The 16,777-nt window shown below is 37.4% G+C and overlaps 1 protein-coding gene across 1 annotated transcript; it reads left to right on the top strand.

Moving 5' to 3' along the window:
• The first annotated feature begins 1,022 nt into the window (after positions 1-1,022).
• Positions 1,023-16,121, top strand: Y-h (yellow-h). Its single transcript, XM_017899673.1, has 5 exons — positions 1,023-1,239; positions 12,871-13,010; positions 14,253-14,582; positions 14,724-14,973; positions 15,181-16,121. Exons 1-5 carry the CDS (start codon positions 1,023-1,025, stop codon positions 16,119-16,121), a joined length of 1,878 nt encoding a protein of 625 aa, XP_017755162.1.
• Positions 16,122-16,777: the final 656 nt, after the last annotated feature.

Below are 16,777 nucleotides of genomic sequence, written 5' to 3'. Positions count from 1 at the left end.
AATTTCCTATTCGTGTCTTCCTTCTCATTTTCACGTATAATTTCGTGATAAAAATTCCACTTAAATTTCATAACTAAATCTACCTCTACTTGAAATTTTTATTTCAAAATCGAGTTACAGCAGCTATATGAAATTAAAATTATTATTGCCATTATTAAAATTCTTATCATCTAATTTAATCGAAATTATTATTATTTATTATTCTTAAAATTATTATTACTTTTATTTATTATTCCTACAATTATTACTTTTATTTATTGTTACTAAAATTATCACTATTCATTATTACTAAAATTATTATTATTTCCTATTATTCAAATTATTATTCAAATTATTATCAATTATTTAAATTAGAATCGTCAGTAATTATTATTTCAACACCTGCAGGTAACTATAATTATTCGCAATGAAATGAAATTAAATGCCACATGACTGAATCAAAAACGTTCATCGTTTCAATCTTACACCTTTTTCCACAAACTAAATAAACAAGTCTTATTATCCAATTTAACCGAAATTATTGTTATTTATTATTTCCACAATTATTATTACTTTTATTTATTATTCCTACAATTATTACTTTTATTTATTGTTACTAAAATTATCACTATTCATTATTACTAAAATTATTATTATTTCCCACTATTCAAATTATTATTAAAATTATTATTACTTAATTTAATTAAAATTATTATCAATTATCCAAATTAGCATCGTCAGTAATTATTATTTCAACACCTTCAGGTAACTATAGTTATTCGTAACCAAATGAAATTAAATGCCACACGACTGAGTCAAGAACGTACATCGCCTCAGTCTTACACCTTTTTCCACAAATTAAATAAACAAGTCATATCCACGATTGCAGTCGCTGTTACGAAATTCCACCTTGACTGGCAGTTCTCGCTATTACATTGCGGTCCACGTTTTTCCACCACGCTTTCTCGACGACCCAATTGCACGGCTTAATTGAGACGTAATTACATACAAGTGACCCGTTGTCTCCTTCCTGCAGACATGCTATGACGAGAAAAACGAGAAGCTTCGAATCGGAAGTCGGAACACGCGGCTGGACGAGGAACTTATGGTCGTCGACCAGGCCAGCCAAACAATCCAACAGCTATGCCTACGTTTCACCGACGTTTGCCTACAGTTTCAACTGGGACAACCCTAATTCCAAGTACCAGCATGGCTGCCAGGGTCAGAGATTATCCCATGAGCGCGGTCTAACCGGTACAGGTAGGCTTAAATGTCATTTTCATCGCGCTATCAAGCGTTCGTGGTCGACGTGAACTTTCTTCGTTGCGAAACGTCGTTCAAACACATCCAGAAGGTACGTTCAGAAGGTTAAAGAAACAATGATATCAGCGACGGCTTTAAAAATAACCGCCAGAGCTGCAGTGGAGATGGAACTGACTGGAGTGATGGGAATAGTAATGTTAGTTCGATGGTACTTGTTGAATATTAACACCGTAACTACCATGGAGTTGTGTATCTAAATATACTGTAGACGGATGAGAATAATTAACGATAGAATTATCACGTCGCTTCAAACGAGTAGCTTCCGACTGTTGACTTTTGCTCCTGACAAGCAAACATTTATGGTTGTTCCTGGAGCCATAGTTACATAAAGTTAGTTATTTTTATTAGAGAATTGCGATTATTATAATTTTAGTATTCTTATAAAACTACCTGTTATTGACAATTTTTATTGGTAATTTTTTTTGACGATAGTATTATCACGTCGCTTCAAACGAGTAGTTTCCGACTGATGATTTTTACTCTTAATCGGCAAACATTTATGGTTGTTCTTGGACCAATTAATTTTTTAATTTTTGTATAATTATTATTTAATTTTATTTTCGAAACTTGGGCCTAGTTATATACAGTTAATTATTTTGATTAGAGAATTGTAATTATTATAATTTTATTATTCTTATAAAGCTACCTATTATTGGTAATTTTTATTCGCAATTTTTATTGGTAATTTTTATTGGTAATTTTTTGGCCTAAGTGATTTTCGCAACGTATGACTACGTATTAGATTTGGGTAATGCTCGTGAGGTATTAAATAGGCGTTTGAAAGCGGCGAATGGAAGGACGAGGAATACGATTTTTGTCAATAGGATTCGGGGTTCATTGACCTAGGTCGTTGACCAGGGGGCGATGGCCTTTTTGTAAATAGCCGTTTTGGTTTGTTACAGAAAAAACGGCATGACTAATTTTAATCTCGGTGTGTTTCTCTTGTACTTACCTGTTCTGTCACTGCATTAGGTGTGATTAGGTATAATTCCAGTGTTAATACCTTCACGGTACGTGAGTTTCGTTGTTAATAGTCATAAGATGAATCTTAAAAGTAGATGCGAATCAATAAGAACATTTATTATTGATAACAGGATATAATTATTAGATAATTATTTACGTAATTGCGATTTTAGTAGTTACTACAGGAAAAAGTATTTTGCAATGGCTGATGCAGCGACCGTGAAAAGTGTTCGCAGATAACGAAAGTCACGCATACGTGCTGCTTGGCGTGAAAGTATTAAAATTATCACACAAAGGGCCATTAAAAATATTCGAAATACGGTACTTGCAGCTTAGAACATCCGAAAACGTTTAGAGCTATACAAAGATAATCGAAATGTCGGTATAAAATACGATAATTATTCGAAAGATCCTATTTTCAATTTAGGAATATCCAAAATTATTGGAAGCAATTGTAATATTACTATGAAATTTAATAATGGTAATTTGCATCCATGAGCGTTCAAAGTATAGTACTTACACTCTAGAAATTTCCAAAATTATTGAATGCGATTAAAAAATTGGTGCAAAATTCTATCATATCTAGAATCCAAATTTCCAAATATTCAAAATAGGGGACACGATACCTCTAATCAACTCCTTTTATCAAAAATCGAAATATCGCATCCCGAATCCAAATTACCATAATTATACTTCGAATTCTCACCTAAAATCGATAAGAATGCAGGTGCCAACTATATACAGTAATGACACTGCGTGTCATAACACTGTAAAATTAAACCGCGTTTGGTCGCGCAAAAACAATAACAGTGTGTCCTCGTAAAAATAGGATTGCGCCGCAAAGCAAATCGCTTTCCGCGAAAAACTTACACGCGCCACTGTTCGAATGGTTTTCTGTCACCTCGAAGCGGCAACGACTATCGCAATTCGTCATTGCGCAACGTGCTTTTCCTCGCTTTCGTGAATCGAACGAAGTGCACCATAATGGCGTCAGAGACTATCAAATTTGCCCGACCTAATTGTCTCGCGGCTCATCCTCTATGGAAACGTCATTAAAACTTCAATTGAGTTCCCAACTAACCCCTGTCTCTTCGTCAAAACTTCCCATGCGAGCCAAGATGCTGAGTACATACACCTGGTATACAAACTTGCGATTCTAATTCACTCAAAAGCGATATACACAGGCCACGAAAGCCTTTCAGTTGTGGTAGATACTCGTGTCTGCATGCTGAATCGCTTATGGCTGCTTGAGAAACAACCAACAGTATAATTCTATACTTCTTTGCACTCGAAGGGCGATCTTTACTCATTTTTCATTGAATAAAATTTCGAAAATTAATTGATGTATTAAAATTTCATTTCATTTAATACAATTTCGAAGATTAATTGATATAATATATTAAAATTTCATTTCATTTAATAAAATTTCGAAGATTAATTCATATATTAAAATTTCATTTCATTTAATAAAATTTCGAAGATTAATTGATATAATATATTAAAATTTCATTTCATTTAATAAAATTTCGAAGATTAATTGATATGATATATTAAAATTTCATTTCATTCAATAAAATTTCGAAGATTAATTGGTATATTAAATTCAAGATAATATAATATTGTGCGAGGTATTGAAATTAAATAATTCTACGTGTTAATTATCATACGATTTTTTATTTACTGTTTTGAAAAATATCATCTGGTTTGTGGCAGAAAATCTTAGAATTTCTATTTTTCTGTAGCGAAAAGGTTTCATCAATGTAACATATAAATTCTCAAATTTGTACAAAAATTTTCTTAGATACCTCATATATTCCAGAGAGCTTTTCAATTTCGTCCAGGCTCTTCCAAAATTCAAAATTTATTCTAGACTCAGTATTAGCCCCAAAATTTCAGTTTAATATACCCACGAATTCCACAAATTTTTAATTTTTACAATTTTTTAAATTTCGATACCCAAGCTATTCGAATACTTTCGCGAGGAATTGTAGAACTCCGAAGAGAAGACTATCCATTGGTAGCAACGAGATCATACCTTTTCGTAGCTATATTTTCAAACTAATCAGCGACCAGGTGTGAAATGCTTCTACCTTGAATGCATGTTAATCTTCGAGAAATTTCAATCTCTGCCACAGCCAGTTCATCTCTCTCTCTCTTCAGTATCTATTTAACCAACTCCTCTTTCTCCTTCTTCTTCTTCTTCTCGTTCTCCGTGGCTCACGGTATCTGCTTTGATCGAAGAAACCGAAGAGTTCTCACGAGATTAATGCTGGCGTAACGATGCTCCGATGCATTCGGTCGGACAGATTCCCCGTTTCGTAACGTCAGACGATTGCTTAAAACTCGCTCTAAATATCGAGCATCGACTTGAGTAGAAAATTCGACGCAGCAACAGATTGTGAGAAACGTTGCAGAGCTGGAACGACGTTTCTATAATTGCTAGGTGTTACTCAATCGGTAAACAACCGGGAACATGATTTACGATGCGAGGAGAAATTAATAATCGAGTAATAGGTTTAATTAGATCATTCGCATGGTTAATATGCTAATTAGTACATTTTTATATTAGTCCCACTCATCATCGATCGTCTTTGATAGGATTTTTAAACGTCTTCGAATAATATAGAATCATGGATTGGGATTATCATGAACGTTAATGGAATTTTTCAAAAAATTCTGAAGATTTTATCTCGTTTTTATAACATTTTTAAAATGATTTATCGAAATGGACCATGTTGGAAGAGAACTTCGAAAATTTAGTTGGGATTTAAAAGAAATGGTTTTGAATGTTAGATAAATTCACATTACAAAATTCCAGTGACGAATTATAGTGATAAGATGATAGTTCTATAATTTTCCGAATTTTTTAGACTAATCCAGTGTATACAGATTTTGTACAGATATCAATTTTGATCAAATTATATCACTTTGATGGTACTCGAAGAACGCAGAAAATTGTGGGATGTGTCATCATTCCTTCGCATACTGCACTGTCAAAGTCAGTTTACTGAAATATTTCACTCATCTTGAGAAGCTTCCAAGAAATGCTATTCTATCCCTCAAAGTAAATTGTTAAAGCAACATTAGGATCATTCTATTCGTTTATACTTACAATTGACAATAGCTTCCACCAGAACCAAGCCAATTAACCCCATACCCAAGAGACTGAAATGTCATCTACATCGAGGATTGCCTCTGATCACAGTTTCTCCGCGTAGCTCTCGTTCCTCAGCCGTCACTGATGGCCCACCAGGAATTCCTGCAAGAAACCAGTATTACCAGTATTACATTCTACCAAAAGCAAGTGTTACCTGTCCCAGATCGAACAGATTGTTCTTGTTACCAATCACAGAATCATTTATCACGTTTACAGAGTTGCAGCAGCAACTTTCTTTCTCTCTTCGTTCATTTCATGTGTGTTTTATAGAGAGAACTATCTTTGTTCGAACATTCTATTATATATCTCAACTATTAGACCTAGAAAAGTGTGTGAAAACGCATCTACGAGTCTTGTATGAAAAAATATGGCAAATCGAATAATGAGACCTTTATCAGATGTGGCATAGTTACAAGAATGGAACTCTTCTTAATTTCATGACACGTTCTATCAAAAGCAACTGCAGCCTGTTCCAAGTGACACATTGTACCTGTCACCTGTCACAGAAACGTTCGTCGCATTTAGAGTAGTCGCTCGAGTAGGCTTCTACCAGCTCTTTCGTTCCATATATATATTTTATGAGAAGCAGCTACGACCTATTCCAGTCCAAACATTGTTTCAGTTTCTAGACACAGGAATATTTATGACGTTTGATGTATAATTGCTGAAGTAGACTTCTCTCAAACACTGTTCCAATGACGTTTGATATATAACTGGACTAGTTTGTGTTTCTTCATTTTAGATATATATGTATCACCGAAAGCATCTATAACCTAAGTGAAACATTGTTTTTATCACTAGTCAAAGAAGCTTTCGTCGTATCTGGTACAGTTAGAAATATAAGCTTCTCCCTCTTCCTTCGTTTCACATACCTACACCCTACTAGAAACAGCTCTGATCTATTCTAACCTAAACATTGTTCCAATTTCGAGTCATAGAAACGTTTGTGACGTTTGATATATAACTGGACCAGTCTGTCTTCCTTCGTTTTAGATATATACGTATCACCAAAAGCAACTATAGCCTGATCTAAATGAAACATTGTTTCTATCATCAGTTACAGAAGCCTTTGTCACATCTGATACAGTTACAGGTATAGTCTTCTCCCTCTTCCTTCGGTTCATCTATACACGTAGCATTAAAAGTAACTATTATACAACCTGTTCCAAATTGAACATTGTTCCTATCACCAATCACAGATACGTTTATCGCGTTTACAATAGTCGCTGGAGTAGGCTTCTACCTATTCTTTCGTTCCATTTTATCAGAAACAGCTTCTACCTATTCCAACCCAAACATTGTTCCAATTTCCAGTCACAGAAACGTTCAAGACCTTTGATATATAATTCCAGAAGCAGATTTCTCTCTCTCCCTTCGTTTCAGATACGTATACCCTTTCAGAAGCAGCTACGACCTATCTCAATCCAATCATTGTTCCACTTCCCAGTCACAGAAACGTCCATGACGTTCGATATATAATTGCAGCAGTATTCTACTGCTTATTTCATTGCACACTACACGTTCCACGAAAAGCAACTATAGCCTGTTCCTATCGCCAATCACAGAAACTTTCGTCGCATCTGATACAGTTACAGACTCCCTCTAGTAGACTTCCCCCTCTTCCTTCGTTTCATCCATCCACGTAGCATCAAAAGCAACTACAACCTGTTCCAAATGGAACATTGTTCCTATCACCAGTCACAGAAACGTTTATCGCGTTCAGAATAATCGCTGGAGTAGGTTTCTACCTAATCTTTCATTCCATATATATATATTTTACCAGAAACAGGTACGACCTAGTCCAGTCCAATTATTGTTCCACTTTTCAGTCACAGAAACGTCCATGACGTTCGATATATAATTGCAGCAGTATTCCTCTTCTTATTTCATCGCACGTCTATACGTTCCATGAAAAGCAACTATAGTCTATACTATAGAACTATAACTATAGCCTGTTGCAAAACGAAAAACAGCTATAGTCTATACTATAGCACTATAACTATAGCCTGTTCCAAAACGAAAAGCAACTATAGTCTGTAATATAGAACTATAACTATAGCCTGTTCCAAAACGAAAAACAGCTATAGTCTATACTATAGCACTATAACTATAGTCTGTTCCAAAACGAAAAGCAGCTATAGTCTGTACTATAGGACTATAACTATAGCCTGTTCCAAAACGAAAAGCAACTATAGTCTATACTATAAAACTGTAACTATAGCCTGTTCCAAACGAAACATCGTTCCTGTCGCCAATCACAGAAACCTTCGTAGCATCTGATACAGTTACAGGTGTATCTTCCCCCACTTTCTTCTCTTCATCCACACACGCAGCATCAAAAGCAACTACAACCTGTTCCAAATGGAACATTGTTCCTATCGCTAGTCACAGAAACGTTTATCGTGTTTGGCATAGTTGCGGGAGTAGGCGGCTCCCTCTTCCCTCATTTCACGAGCACGAAACGAGCTCCCATGAACTCGCCGCCAATGACCTATACCGCGGTGCCTCGTAACACGGACGAGAGGGAAAATCTTCTTCGAGAGAAGGGATTCGCCATTCTCTCCTTTCGTAGTACACCTAGACACACTTATGACCCGGATAGTGAATATGGCAGTCGGGTAACATCCACGCCATCATCCCGAGCGAACATCTTCATTTGCCCGTCATCTGTCGCGTGTTGCTCGCGATCCACAAGTCCATCTGGAGACTTTTCCTCGCAGTTTCGTTCTCGAATTCGGGTATTCTCGATAACTCATCCATCGATCGTAATCGGCTGTGGCAAAGGGAGAGCGGGAATCGGTCACCTTGAAGAAAGCACTTGGCAAGTTTGAGGAATCCAGGTACTTTGACCCAATGGACGGAACCGGTGATTCGGTCTCTGTAGCATCTTCTGTAAGCTCGATTTCACGTGGCTCGTTCTCGTTGTACGTATCGGTGAAATGTCACCGGAGTTTATTGACGTTAAATTTATGTCCTCTTCGCTTTCACGATGAGAATGTGTTCTTCGAGCATGGATGAAGCTCCTCGCAGAAGGGTGAGTAATTAGCTTGATGATCGTGGCGATGTTGGGTCTTAAGGTGGTCTGTGGATATTTGAACTAGTATGGTTGCTTTCCAGCTGCCCGATTAGAATTTTATGACTTCTGTTAGGTAACTTTCTTCCTCGTTATTTTTTCCTGGTAATACACGTGCAATTAAATGGGTTATATGTATATGGCCATGAGTGGTCGTTTGAGCAGTTGGAGTATTAATAATAGTAATTTTTAGGGAGTACAGACTACAAAGGTATTGCAGAAGCAAGTAAACTCTGCTTTGACTGCGAGCAATATGTTTGTGGAAAATTAGCATCGATGAATAGGAATCAAATAATTATTGTTACTTCCCAGCATGCAATAGTGACTCGAAAAAAATTATTTTGTTTATTTATTTCTGCTCGAACTGAATTGGCTATTATAATAAATAGCAATTTAAAATTACTTTACTATTAATAGCAATCTAAAAATTATTTTATTTATCCAAAATTAATCGTACTAAATTAGCTACTACCTATACTTTATTGAAAGAGTATAGTTTCCTTTTAGGAACCGGTTATTTAACAAACGAAGTACGTATGGATTATCGATCAATTTAATATTAATATAAAAAGAATTAACTTCTTCGATTCCAATAAAAATATTATTTTATTTATTCTCCATTTGGATATTCCAACTTGACTACTATCTATATTAAATTAAAAAAGGTAGAATTTCCTTTTAAGAACCGATTATTTAACAAACGAAGTACGTATAGATTATCGATAAATTTAATATTAAAATAAAAAGAATTAATTTCTTCGATTCCAATAACAAAATTATTTTATTTATCCTCCATTAATCGTTCCAACTTGACTACTATCTACACTAAATTGAAAAAAATACAGTTTCCTTTCAAGAACCGATTATTTAACAAATAAGGTGTACATAAATGGCCGGTAGCATGAGTGCTGAAGTCTCTATCGCGAGATTAGATCCATAATCTACCGTTTCGATTACGCTCCACGTATTCCTTTTACGTTGAGCAAGTGGAAGCTGGAATTACAGAGGCGAATTAGAGTCGTGATCTCGTGTAAGCGATTAAATTAGTCGTTTTTCACGATTTTCTCGAGGGAAAGTGTATTGAAGCGACACTCGTCACCTTGAAAGTTGTCAAACCGCAAAATCATCTCGGATTTACGAGCACGTTCGCTTTCCTTTTAGATCCTACCAGTCTTCCTGTCTGCCTCGCCGGTACTCGCGTTAATTACACCTTACTACGGTTTCTTACTGGCGGTGATGCAACGTGTGTATTTTGGTACAGCTGATACACCAACTTTGACTCTCATTCACTCGCGTCAATGAAATTCTTTCGGCTATTTCAGTCGATTTTTTCCTCGCCTAACAGAGTTGTATAGCAAGCTCGTTACCCACATTAAGGCAACGCAGCTTGGGAACAGATGTTTATCTCGTTACTCAATAATGATTACACTGGCGTGAAAATGACGTTTATAGCGTCTTCTGCGCGTTATTACGCTAGCAAATGCATGTCGCGTTAACGTCTTAACCTTTACCAGTAATTGATTTAATAATCATTATTTATTTATAAAAGTCAATATTAATATTAATAGTTAAATACACTACGCTGCAATATCTAGGCTAACTCGACGTGAATTCTTCATGGTAAACCTCATAAGATGAATTAGACTCGCTATTATAGAAAAATTATATTTAACCTACTTTACTATGCACGAAGTTTGTATAAATTCTAAAAATTTGTATAATTTGATTGGGATTGAAATAGGTATACAGTGGCTAATTAGAATTGAATAATTGAATAATTACAGTGCACGGTTCCTCATAATCAAATCGTAGTGCAAGGGGTTAACGATTGCTGGTTAAATATTAAAAATCGAATATTTTCTTAGGGTTAATTTCGTGAATTAATTTACTTTAGTTCCAATTAACGAATTTTTATTTTATTTCTTAACACAGTTGAATATTAAAAATTAGGGTTGATAATTGGTATTAAAATATTTTCATTTTTCACGTGACTAATTTCTCAGATTCGAATATTTTTTTAGGATTAATTTCGTGAATTAATTTACTTTAATTCCAATTAACGAATTTTTATTTCATTTCTCGACCCAGCTAAATATTAAAAATTAGGGTTGATAATTGGTATTAAAATATTTTCATTTTACACGTGACTAATTTCTCAGATTCGAATATTTTCTTAGGGTTAATTTCGTGAATTAATTTACTTCAGTTCCAATTAACGAATTTTTATTTTATTTCTCGACCCAGTTCTCTTTCACCAAATTTCCAAATTTCTTCTTCCTATTTGATAAAATCAAAGAAATGTTTGGAAAATTTTTGTAATAATTAATTTCAATATCACGAAAACAGCTATTTTATTCCTCGAAATAAAATCTACATCCATACAAAGTCCAATTATTTCCACGCATATTTTCCATAATAAATAAAAATTCCAAAACTTCCATCATGTAGGAATAGCAATCGTTTGAAGTCAGCAATTAGAAGGGCATAAATACATCAGTGAGTCACTGTGTGATGTTCGTAGACTCTCTTGTACGTCTCTCATCAATTACTTTGCAAATACTCGTCGTACATTTGAGACAACAACGCGGTAAATCACAGGTAAATATCTCGAAACGAACGATTTTAATCTAACTTCTATTTGTTTAGGAGAAAGGTACTCGGCGATTTTCGTGTTTTATTATACTCCGCTGAGAGAGTAGAAAGGCACAGTTGGCCCGTTTAGAATAAACGTTTGATCAGGATCTTAGTTCAAAAAGACATTACCAGGGCCATAAAGTCGAGCGAGAAACAGCATGCCGGAGTGGTATCGATAGGAAAGTGACGATAACCATGGTAGTCACGATATCACCAAGTATGGTTGCAGTCTCGAGTCGAACCGTTCTCTCCTTCGTCGACTTTCGTGGATCTAATTTAATTAAAAACACCGTTATGAGTATTTTATCGAATCGTGCACCGTACCATGCTCTTTCCCCGATAAATGTCAAAGCATATCGCCTAATCGCCTGCTCGCGAACCTATATTCGAGCTAGAACCCAGACGCGGTTTCACTTTTGAGCAAAAACAATTCCAATCTTCGTTTCCTATACTTATTTTCCTTCTTTCGAAACAGTTAGATTTTTATCGAAATAAATCGTTATTAAGAAATCGCCGATTTTATTACAGTGCTATTTGTCGAAAAATGAAATCGTGATTGCGATTTTTATATATTCGTTTTCTTCGATATTTTTGCAACATTTTATTATTCCTGGATTTAGAATTTTATTTACACATTTATGATTTTTTTTTTCTTTTTTGAGACTGTTTTGGATTCGTATTGGAATAGATTGTTATCAAGATCTTGTCAATTTTACTACAGTGGTATTTATTAAAAATAATTCGAAATCGCGTTTTTGTGTGATATATACACGTTTTTAAAAATTTCTTTTGATTCGTATTGAGGTAAAGAATAGGTCACGGATTTTATTATTGTGGCATTTATTATAGCATAAATCGTGACGGATTTTATATTTACTTTTTCGAAACTTCTTTAGCTCGGGCTCAGAATGGTAATTCGTCATTAACTTTATTATAGAGATGAACGTACAAATTTTGATTTATCGGAACTTTTTTAAACTCGTTTTAAAATAATTATTAAGGAGTCGTCGATTTTATTATAGTGATACGAACATAAAAATTCAAATCTTTCGCTTCCATTTTATTTTTTAAATTCCTGTCAGAATAATAATTAAAAGGTTAATCAATTATATTACAGTAGCATAATATTAATATTTCATTTTTTTATTCATTGTCATAGATCTTCAAATAAATCTCATAAATTCTTACCAAAAAATATAATTGAAGGGTTAACCAATTTTATTAAATTATTTTATCATAGTAGTATGATATTGTAATAACAATTGTATCACGTTTTCTTCTCCGTGTTCATTTTCTTAGATCCCCAAATAAATCTCTTTCAAATTCCCAACAATAGCAGCAAAGAATAACCAAAATGATCAATTTTATTCCAAAACTACTTACCAACTCAAAATTCCCAAGCTCAACTTTCTCCGTTTACTTTCCTCAAAAAGCCTTCTCGCATTCTTATGAAAATAAATAATCGAGCTGACATGGACATTATCACGATACTCATCGAGTCAGGGATTAAAATCGCTTTTTGATATCACCGTTGAAAATAAATTACGCGACCTGTCTCGTAAATCACCTCCCGTCCAAATACCGTACCATATCGGTTGTGTAACTATTATCGAATTCGCATAGCCCAGAGCAAAATGGTTACGCGCGATCGCGATAACCGGGTCAACGTGAACTTCGTTGAGAAATCGGTTGACGAAGGTCGCCATTCCTGTACACGCATCGGAATCTCCTTTCTTTTCAGGAATGGCGAACGTGGCGCCCTGGCTGCTGTCCATGTGCCTGCTCAGCCTCCAGGAGATCGCGGTCCAGCCTGCGAGCAACGCGCTTTCACGCGATCTTGAAACGACCGGTCAGAGAAGCGTGACATCAGGCTTTCGCTCGGTAAAACCATTTCCTTCTGATGTAATTTAATCGCATGGAATTATCTTTCATGGCCCATTGGTGTAACTGTGAACGAGAAATGGTTGACGGTCGAATAGATTCAGAGAGAGAGATGCAATGATGCGGGATGATCGATTTCAAAATTGCGCAGAGATGTGTATTTTGAATTGTATTTTTGGAAGATTTGGATATTTCGTTTGGTGAGTGAGAGAGGTTGGTTGATTGAGTTATCCCTTTGCGGACGGAGCAGTTTTGAGTGAACCGTACCGTGAGGCCCAGTCGCTGTCGCTATAGTCATTCAAAACTACCAGCGCTCATTTCTACTTGAACGCGATTTTTGTTCATAGCGATGCTGACAATAAGGACATAAAACTTAACATTTCACGTCCACCACTTAACTTAGAACGCGCGGTCCTAGGGCCGCACGTCCCAAATCCACCACTTAACTTAGAACGCGTGGTCCTAGGGCCGCGCGTCCCAAGTCCACCACTTAACTTAGAACACGCGACCCTAGGGCCGCGCGTCCCAAGTCCACGACTTAACTTAGCACGCGTGGTCCTAGTACCACGCGTCCCAATTCCACCACTTAACTTAGAACGCGTGGTCCTAGGGCCGCGCGTCCGAAGTCCACCACATAACTTAGAACGCGCGATTCTAGAGCCGCGCATCCCAAGACCACCACTTAACTTAGCACGCGCGGTCCTAGGGCTACACGTCCCATATCTACCACTTAACTTAAAACGCGCGGTCCTAGTACCACGCGTCCCAATTCCACCACTTAACTTAGAACGCGTGGTCCTAGGGCTGCGCGTCCCAAGTCCACCACTTAACTTAGAACACGCGGTCCTAGAACCGCAATAGCGAGCACATATATGTTTTTCTCGACCATAGCAACGCATTTACGTCGGACACATTTATTAGTCCCTCGGCCCTATCAGTTGTTTTCTCCGAACGCATATACGCGGCAGTCGTCCGCAAAGGGATTGACAATGAATAAACGTGAACAGTGTGATTCCTGCGTTGTGGGAGCACCATCTAATCATAATATCCATAGTTGTAAAATTAGATATATGCTATAAAAATAGTATAATAATAATAACACGATGGTACTAACAGTCCTAATGACAAGGAATATTGGTGGAGGATACTAACACGGTACATGGAATGTCATGGGAAGAATGGCTAAACGAATGGAGCTGATGGTATTGCGAAGCATAGCATAATCGACATAAAAAATCCTAGTCTTTAAGGAATTACAAAACCTTAATATCGGGCCACGACGAGCTTCCTGGCCACATAAACTGCGACTCGCCTAAAGTCGAAGAGAACTCGCTGGACAAATTACCCACAACCCCGGAGTACAATAATCATCTGTATGGTTCAACGCCCGATTCGAGCGAGTACTTCGCAAGACCCTTCGAGAAAACGGTCAACGCGAGATTACCCGGAAGAAACTTCAACGTACTCAGGTCAGATGCTCAGTCTGTGAATCAGCTAGAGTCTCACGGGTTTAATTACGATCCTGGTCGAGGACACGTGGAGGATGATTACGTTGGACCCGCCATGGAACTGGTGAGTTTGCTAGACTAAAGAATCGATAATGATCTACAATTTTTTAATCTTGAATTGAATCTTGAATTTAATCTTTAATTTTGGAATTTCGAAGAATACATAGTAGTTTATAATAATACTACTTCTGGAATCATTGCACAGGTCTACGCGTGGTCCACCATCGACTATGATTACGACAGCATAGAGGCTCGAGACTCGGCTATCTTCGATGGAGATTTCATCGCGGAAAACAATCTACCTCTGGGTCTAGAGATCTGGAGAGACAAGGTTTTCATCACTCTGCCAAAGTGGAAGGACGGTATTCCAGCCACCCTGGCTACTGTACCCAAACGCTCGAAGACGAAGAGCCCAAAGTTGAGGCCCTATCCTGATTGGGGATGGCATCGAACAGGTGAATACTTCCCTATTCCCTTGCTTGATGTGTTGCCTGGTGAAATAAAATTCGTAATCTCCGATTGATAATTCAGTTGCTTTCGAAGCTTCTGAAATCCCTACTTGCAGCGTCTCAGCTTTTAACTCCCTGGAGAAACAAGGTCAATACCCTTTTCGCTTAACAAGTATGTTCATAATCAAGTTAGAAGAATTAAATATTCTTCAGGCAACTGCGAAGGACTGACCTCGGTCTTCAGAATCCACGTAGACGAGTGCGACCGTCTATGGGTCCTGGACTCCGGCAAAGTAGACATATCGAAAGGGGGCAAGACAGCGTGTCCTCCAGCGATCTTCATCTTCGACTTAACAACCGACAACCTGATCAGGAAGTACATCATACCCGATGACCAAGTGAAGGAGGACTCCTTATACGCGAACATCGTGGTGGACATCAGAAACGAGGACTGTAGCTCAGCAGTAGCCTACGCATCCGACGTGTTTCGTTACGGTCTGCTGGTGTACGACTTCTTCAAAGACAGCTCCTTCAGAATCCAACACCACTTCTTCTTCCCTGACCCTCTGGCCTCCAAATACGAGCTCCATGGTCTGAGATTCCAATGGACCGACGGAATCTTCGGGATCGCCTTGAGTCCATTGGACATCCACGACGACAGGACCCTGTTCTTCCATCCCATGTCCAGCTTCCGCGAATTCGCTGTCTCCACGTCGATTCTCAGCGACAAGAAGACAGCGGATGATAACACCGACTACTTCATGCCCATCGGGAGACCCAGGGCCAAAGACTATGGCCATTCCTCAGGGTCTGTGATAGATAGGAACGGAGTGATGTTCTTCAACATGGTGACCAGGGATTCTGTCTGGTGTTGGGACACCAGGAAGGAGTACATCCCGCAGAATCTCGGGGTTATAGGGACTAGCAACTTGTCCTTAGTCTTTCCAAACGACATCAAGGTCGATCACGAGTACGATCAGAACGTCTGGCTGATCTCGAACAAGCTGGCCATGTACCTTTATGGCAGCATCGACAGCAGCAAGATCAACTACAGAGTCTTCAAGGCCAATGCCAGGGAAGCTGTTAAGGACACCGTCTGCGACCCTAATTACGCGGTGCCTGGCTCAGAACACGGCTACGACGAGATCTGCTGAGGGAGATGACAGACCTTGAGCATGATGGGGTGAAGTTTAGTCGAAATATTTTTTAATCGAGGTTTTCTAACCCTTTGCACTGGAACGACGAGTCTAACTCGTTATGGGTCCTTCGTGTCAAGTCTCGCGATTGTTAGCTATGCTAATCACGCGACCATTATTGTATTTTATTGATTTCAACGTGCACAAAATTCGAAGAATTTCTATAATTTTTATCTAAGTTTATTTTTGTTAGAATAAGTATGCAGTGGTTAACCAAAATTTGATTCTACTTGGATGCATACTTTTTCGTAATTAAATCGCAGTGCAAAGGGTTAATGGCGGACGGTGGAAAATGGCGGAGGGAAGTTCGTTTCCGTTATCTCGGGAAGAGGAATGTGAATAGATATTGTAACATTGAGATTAGAGGAGAAACTACCTCAAATTCGTCTTCCTCGGAGGTAACGGAGAGATTTCGTACGTTTAAGCACAGTATGGGGAAAACTTTTATTTTAGTCGACGAATCACGTGATTCGATTAGCTTCGTCGCGTTTTGCGCTTTGAATCTACAGGGTGGTCGTTTTATCTGGAATTATCTGATGTAAATATTTCGAAAAATATAGCTGACATAGAAAAATGTTTCGGACAAATATGGTGGATGTCAAGGTGATATCACG

This window comes from Eufriesea mexicana, unplaced genomic scaffold, assembly GCF_001483705.2.
Source record: "Eufriesea mexicana isolate 0111107269 unplaced genomic scaffold, ASM148370v2 scaffold925, whole genome shotgun sequence".
NCBI lineage: Eukaryota > Metazoa > Arthropoda > Insecta > Hymenoptera > Apidae > Eufriesea > Eufriesea mexicana.
Note: the sequence above shows the minus strand (reverse complement) of the source record. Positions and strands in the feature narration are given on the sequence as shown.

Bases quoted from the DNA above. Each gene is read 5' to 3' on its own strand.
- Y-h (XM_017899673.1), top strand. From the start codon at position 1,023: ATGACGAGAAAAACGAGAAGCTTCGAATCGGAAGTCGGAACACGCGGC. The intron at 13,011-14,252 runs GTAAAACCATTT...AAAAAATCCTAG, and splicing joins TGACATCAGGCTTTCGCTCG to TCTTTAAGGAATTACAAAAC. The intron at 14,974-15,180 runs GTGAATACTTCC...AATATTCTTCAG, and splicing joins TTGGGGATGGCATCGAACAG to GCAACTGCGAAGGACTGACC.